The sequence below is a fragment of the Zosterops lateralis genome, assembly GCF_965231275.1.
Source record: "Zosterops lateralis genome assembly, chromosome: 4".
Taxonomy (NCBI): Eukaryota; Metazoa; Chordata; class Aves; order Passeriformes; family Zosteropidae; genus Zosterops; species Zosterops lateralis.
This window is the reverse complement of record NC_139765.1, coordinates 70,589,098-70,596,018: the sequence shown is the minus strand read 5'-3', so window position 1 is coordinate 70,596,018 and position 6,921 is coordinate 70,589,098. Positions and strand designations below refer to the sequence as shown.

The 6,921-nt window shown below is 49.3% G+C and overlaps 1 protein-coding gene across 1 annotated transcript; it reads left to right on the top strand.

Moving 5' to 3' along the window:
* Positions 1 to 713: 713 nt before the first annotated feature.
* On the top strand, positions 714 to 4,983 carry LOC310909070 (endonuclease domain-containing 1 protein-like; the record flags this gene model as incomplete). Its single annotated transcript, XM_083860633.1, has 3 exons — positions 714 to 794; positions 2,363 to 2,681; positions 4,423 to 4,983. The coding sequence occupies exons 2-3, from the start codon at positions 2,397 to 2,399 to the stop codon at positions 4,981 to 4,983; spliced, it is 846 nt and encodes a 281-aa protein (XP_083716759.1). The 5' UTR covers positions 714 to 794; positions 2,363 to 2,396.
* Between the last annotated feature and the right edge of the window lie 1,938 nt (positions 4,984 to 6,921).

Sequence of the window (6,921 nt, the reverse complement as noted above, 5' to 3'; positions counted from 1 at the left end):
AGTCCCCAGATCCTGTTAACTGATCCTAACATACCATGCTACAAGTCAGCAAATTTGGGAGAATTTCTGAGGAAACTATAAGAAACAACTGTCAATATATTTCAGGGTGGATATGAACAAACTCCCTTAAATAAAAATAGAAATCCTCCCTTTACTGTGGAATTCCCTGTTTATAAGAAGTGGAAAATTTATGACTGGGAATACATTGCAGTGGCACTCCTGAGGGTTCAAACAATCCTTTCTCCAGGCAGAAGACAGAAGGAATGCTTCAGCTGCCACTTCTGAGACACTTCTTCAGGGTAAGCTCTTGCTCCTTCCTCACCATTGACTCCAATATTCAAAGTCTTTCCTGAGCATTGGAATAAATCTGTACAGACAAAGCCTAAGCTGGAGTTGCTGACCACCAAGGAGCATTCACAGTTTATACGTGCACTGAATTTTGCAGCAATTTAGAATTTTCTGTCAGTCAGGAGGGCAAGGAGAGAAGGAATGACTTGGGAAAGAAATTCAAACCAGCTCACCTGAAAATTAACATCAAACTCTTTAAAAGGAAGGAAGCAGGAAATTGCTGAGTACCAAAACTTCACCCCTGACCTTGCAAAAAGCCTCTGAAAAAACAGAGGTGTGGTCTGAATTCCTGGGAAAATTAACTCTAATTTCTGCTTGGGACACCAGCAAGCGTCTCTTCCTGGAGAGTATATAAACCCAGACATTCTGAGACTGCAGCACAGGCGTCTGAGACTCCTCTGCCACTCTGGGGCTGCAAGAAGGATCCTGCGTTGGCCGTTCTCACGGTAGGTTGTTTTCTATATCTCTATTAAGTTAGATAACAAATTAGCTTGATAAATTTTGAGGTCATGGAGTGGGTGATGCAGAAGGACTTTTCAGACACTTCTCTGCCTGATTTGGGGCACCTGTCCAATGATATAGGAATGATCTGTGTACTATTGTAAAAAGTCCCTATTTGTGGTTCATGTTCTCAGTTTCCAGCTCATTGGTCAGCACCTCCCTGATAAAGGGCTGAACAAGAGAAAAAGAACTATATCTCTTGGGTCAGAGCAGGGCTGTGTGCAGGTCAACATCCTGAATCCAATGGAAATGGAGAGATGAGGGTCAGGGAGAAGGATTAGAAAGGAGCAAATGTGCAAGGTGACTTGTCAAGCCTTCAGCAGTCCTCAGCTCAGAGCCTTCCCAGCCAGAGGTGGGCTTTGTGCTTTAGAGGGTGTGGCAGCTTTCTCTGCCAGGAGCCCTTGGAAGTGCCTGTCCTAGCTGCCTTATTCCAAATGCTGATGATATTAAATCATTGCACTGAGTGTCTGGCAGTGCAAATGGAAGCATCCCTGCTACCCCAAACCTGTGCTGCCTCTGAAAGGAGACAAAGCCCCTTGTTGGCTGCCAGCACCCCAGGGAGCTTTTCAGCAGTTTTCTCATCAAGGAATGATCTTACTGACTGCTGGAAATCATGTCAGCACTGAGAAAGACAAAAGAGGACAGGTGGCTGTGCAAGAAATAGAAATTCCCACACTGGTGCCTTTGACTGCACAGGATAATCAATCATCAAAGCTTGAGATGGGCATCAGCAAGAATCCCAAATAACCACAGGAAGAGCTGCCCCTCAGTGCTTGCATTGCAGCAGCCACTGTGCTGATAAGATAGAGGTGTTATCCCTCATGCTTGCTGCTGCCATCTGCTTGGTCCCTACATTTTCTCTCTCCATGTGTCTGCAAGTTCAGAGTCTGGGGTTGGATATTGTGGAAATGCAGAGTGAGCAGCAGGACCCCCATTGCCCAATGTCAGCTGAGAGGCAGGACCCCAAGAGGATCATTTGGGATTCAATATTGGGTCAGAGTGGAAGAGATGCATGTCTGTGTGAACCTGGATGGGGCCAGAGACGTGTAGGAAGTGCAGCCTTGCTGTTCTTTCTCTGCCCAATGGCCCATGAGCTTAATGGCCAGCTCAGCATTGCAGGGGGCTGAGCAGAGTCCCTGCCCAGCTGCCGGTGTCTGCTGTGGGAAGGTGCTCAGAGCAGGAGGGAGGTGGGCAAAGGTGCCCTTGTCCCAGGGCTGTGCCTCAGTTGCAAGCTGACATTGCTGGGAGAGATGATTACACTCATGGTGGGTTTGGCTCCTTTCTCCTACAGGTTGACTTCTCCCACTGCTGCCTCCTCTGGGCACCTAAACCTTGTTTTAGGTTTCACCCTTAATTGCCCTCATGATTTTTCCATATCCTGGAACACAGAAATGTCTCCTTTTCTGGTCTCTCATGATCCCCTCCTCCACCAGCTCTGTCCCCTTGCCCAAAAAGGCTCCAGGCCATGACCAGCTCTCTCCAAGCTGAGTGTCCCTCTGCATTTGCCTTCCAGGGGAGCAAGAGCCCTTCCCTGAAATCCTGCCACCATGCTGGGGCTGCTGCTGCTGCAGGTGTTGTCCAGCTGCCTCTGGCTGGGACACGGCGAGGTTGTGAATTCCTTTGCAAGTTGTCCTCAGTTTTTCTATGGGGGAACCTTCCCAAATGATGTCCTGATTCCAGACAACCCTGCCTGGATCTGTCAGCACTACAACAACTCCTATCGCTTTGCCACCCTGTATGACAGAGACAAGAGAATTCCAGTGTACTCTGCTTACAAATACAAGCCTGGATCCGGCAAGAGACCTGATACATGGTCATTTGTTGAGCCTCAGGTGAGTGTCTCTCTCACAGCACATCCCCCTCCAGCCACTCAGACATGAGCTGCAGCAGTTAAATTACCATTTCTATTCCATGCCATCCCACTACACCCAGACACAAATAGATCCACTGGATGGGAATTTTATCATTGACCTTCTAACACTTGCACCACATGGTTCCTCTGCTTATCTGCTCCCAGTGAAGAGTCCAACAGGCTTTGTGAGTGGCGTGAGAGAAGTGAGGAGAAACTCAGAATGGGGTGAGAGGCCACAGGGACAAAGCCTTCAGGGAAAAAGCACTGGAGACATGAGGGTCAGGTTAACAGTGGAGGGCCTTGTGGAGTGACATTTCAGGCAGTGAAGAGTGAGGAGCATCAGTGTCAGTCCAGTGAGAAGGGTGTGATCTCCATCCGTGGGCAGTGACCCCTGAGCACCTTTGGCTCAGGCTTGGTCCAGAAGTATCCAGCAGACAGACAGAACTCCACAAGCTGTAGAGCCCTCACCAATGTCTTTGAGGCAAACTTCATTAGAACAAGCCAGGCCAATTGCAGAAGAGAAAAGAGATAAATCCTGTCATTGCTATGGACAGAGTAGCAGGGCAGCATTTGGAGGAGAAGGAAGCTACAAGCCCTCCACCAGATGAAGGCAAAAAAAGATGTTTCCCTAGGGATGAATAAAAGGTGTTGACCGTATGAAAAAAATAATAATTTAATCTTATTACGCGTAGGAACTTGAACAACTAATCTGGTCTTGCGCAAATGCAGCCTCCTGATAAGGGAGAGTTAAAACTTCTCTCTTTTTGGATAATCATAGAATGGTTTGTGTTGAAAGGAACCTTAAACATCATCTCAATCCAATTCCCTTGCACAAGCCAGGCTACTTGCCACCAAACCAACATCCTCCAAGCCCTATCCAACCTGGAACTTGGACCCAGGCCACCCAAAAATTCTTGGATTTTGATAACTTTCTCCAGAGGCATTTTGGGAGGATTTAGTTTCCCCAGGATGCTTTTGAGGTTACAGGCTCCTCTCAGAGGCTGATCATTTGTAACTCCTTTTCAGTGATGCTGGAGAAGATGCTCCATGACCCAGGTCAGGTCTGAGACACATTCTTAGCACTGCTGTAACAGATTCCATTTACATGGAGATCTTTTTGCTTCCTGAGCAAAAATGTTCATCCTTGAATGAATTGTAGCCCTCCTAGGAAAACCTCAGCTCCAGGACTGATTTCCTGACACATCTCCCTGTGTATGGGGTCAGAGGAGGCAACCTCTGGTGTTAAAGAACTAGGGTACACTTGTAGCATCAACACAAAAGAAACAGAATCATAAATTGCAGAATCACAGCATGGCACGACGGGATGCAGGGAGAGCCCTGGGCACATTTGGGCTGTGGAGAGAAAAGGAAAGAGAGGCAGGTTTGGCAGGGGAGGTTTCTCACCAAAGTCACTTTTCAATCCAAGGAGTGGACAATGCTCCTTGTCTCAGGCATCCATCCATGCTCCCAGCACAGGCTGCAGGCTGGATCACAAATGTCACAAGTCAAAATGAGAGCAGTCAGATTCTGAGCTGCTTTCTCTTTAAAGCTCTTGCATTCACACAGGAGGGGCATGTGTATGATTTCTCTTAGATTCATATATTTTCATCCACTGAGATGATAAAAAATGGGATCTTGACCATCAGAGACATCTGCTCCAGGGAAATCTTCTCCATTACTCCCATTCCCATTCTAACACCTCTTTCTCTTTCCTTGTCCAGCTGATAAGTAACAATAGTCTTAAAGATATGGAAAGAGAGTGGGACCTCAGAGAAAACCACAGTATCCCCATAGACCAAATCAAAGCGAGCCAGGCTGTCCTTGAGGACTACGAAAAAGCGATTGTTTGGGACCGTGGCTCTTTGAGCCCCAGTGGCCATCAGGATGATACAGACAGCAAGACGGCCACCTTCACCCTCACCAACACAGTGCCCCAGAACAGAAGTTTGTACACGGACCTGTGGTACAAATACGAGTCTGAAATTCTGCCCAAATTTAGCAAGGACTGTACAACCACCTACGTCATCACGGGTGCTGTGCCTGGGAACATCACCATCTCTGATAACAGGGTTAATGTACCCAGCCACATCTGGTCGGCTGCCTGCTGCCTGAATGGCATAGAACCCATGAATGGTTTGGGGTTCATCGCTAATAACAAGAACGGCCATAAAGAGAAACTCAAGCTGGGGGAGCTGGAGGACAGGTTGTCCACACTGTACAGCGGGAGAACAGTTACTCTGTTCGACAATGCTTGTCCTCGGCAAGGAACCTCACGTCCTTGATGGAAGAGGTTCACTGGCTTTTCCCACATGTCACGGAATCACAGAATGGGTTGGTATTGATGGGACCTTAAAGCCTTAAAGATCATCTCATTCTGACCTGCCTGCCATGGGCAGGGACACCTTCCACTACACCAGCTTGTTCCAAGCCCTCCTCAGCCTGGCCTTGAATGCTTCCAGGGATGGAGAAGTCAAAATAGCTCTGGGTAACTTTTGCTCCTACCACAGCCTGCTCACGGCGATTTACTTTAGCATACCGATCTAACCCTGTCCTCTCTCAGTGTGAAACCATTCCCTCTTGTCCTGTCACTCCACAGCCTTGTCCAAAGACCTTCTCCGTCCTCTTAGACATCCTTTAGGTACTGCCCTCTCAGGAGTCTTCTCCAGGCTCAACATCCCCAGCTCTCTCACCCTCTCTCCACAGCACACATGCTCCAGCCCTCACAGCACCTTCATGGCCTCCTCTGGACTCCACCCCAACACCTTTGTATCCTGCTTGTGCTGGGGGCCCCAGAGCTGGAGGCAGCACTGCAGCTGGGGTCTCAGCAGAGCACAGGAGAGGGGCACAAATGTCCTGTGCAGCATCTGTGCTGCTTCCTTCTCTGGTGTGTTTCCAGCTCTGGCCCTCAGGGCACCTCCTCCTCTGCTCAAAGGCACAAAGATGTGGGCACAGCCTCCAGCTGCTTTGCTTGGCTGCCCCTCTCAGGAGAGAGCTCTTAGGGATGAGTCCTCTCCTCCTTAGCTGTCCCTGAGAGTGTGCAGCTGACTTGTCCCTCACCTCCTTAGGAAGGCTGTGGGACCAGGGTGCCTCACATTGCCCAGGGATCTTGTCTGGAGATCTCCATGTCTGCAGATACCCAAAGTCCAACAATACATGATTGTGGACAACCTGCTCTAGCTGATCCTGCTTGAGCCTGGAGTATAGACTAGAAGATCTTGAGAGGTCCCTCCAAAACACAACAATTCAGTGATTCTGTGATCCTGGGACATGCTTTTCTTTGCTTGCTTTTCAAACTGCCCCTTGACAGCGGCACCTGATGTATCAGACAGGCAGCTTTGGCATCAGATATATAGAAAGCTTAGAGCAGCCAAAGCTAAATTCCTGGGATGCACTCCTTGGCTACCTTCATTCTCTGCTCTGCTTCTGAAGCTCTTCTGCAGATTTATGGGAAACTGATTTGGGCAAATGGATTCAATGGTTGTAAAAGACCAATGTGCACCACATAATTTACTTTGCTATAGCTTCCAATAAAAGTTATTTGCTGCAGTGCTGGATTGCCGGGTCACGTCATCTATAAACCACAAGTTGCTTCTCCCTGAAATTTCTGCCAGCAGCAGTAATGTGCTTGCAGCATCGTGGGCAACCCCCAGCCCCAGCTGGGCCAGCAGCCACAGGCCAGGCCCATTCCCCAGGGGCAGCTCCCAGGGCTGTGCACAGCTGAGCACAGGGAAGCAGATCCCAGCACAGACACGGGGCACTGCCTGGGAGCACCATGGACTTCTGCTCCTGCTGCCTCCAGCTGCCAGAGCAGCAAGAGCCCTGCCTTGTGCCAGCTGGGCTGCACAGACACCTAGGAGAAGAGTTTGCTGTTTAGGCGTACAAAATGAGCACATCAGCTCCTCTGTGCTGGACAGCTCCTGCAATTCCAGGTCCTCTGCCTGCATGGATTTTTTGTCCTGGGACCATATGCTGACATAGCCGTTAATGGGATGAAAGCATCAATGTGGTTTCAGGCTCAGGCACCTCTGCAGACCTCTGCTGACACTTTTGCTGCACCTCAGGGGGCTCCCTCTGATTTGCTCACCCACCTCTGCACACCAGATGGGGCCCTAGACCACACTCATCCTCACCACCACTCATCCCATGCCCCACTGCCCCCACTTTCCAGGCTCTGGAACCACTGGCTGCTTGACCATCAGTCGTGGTTCAACACTGTCCAA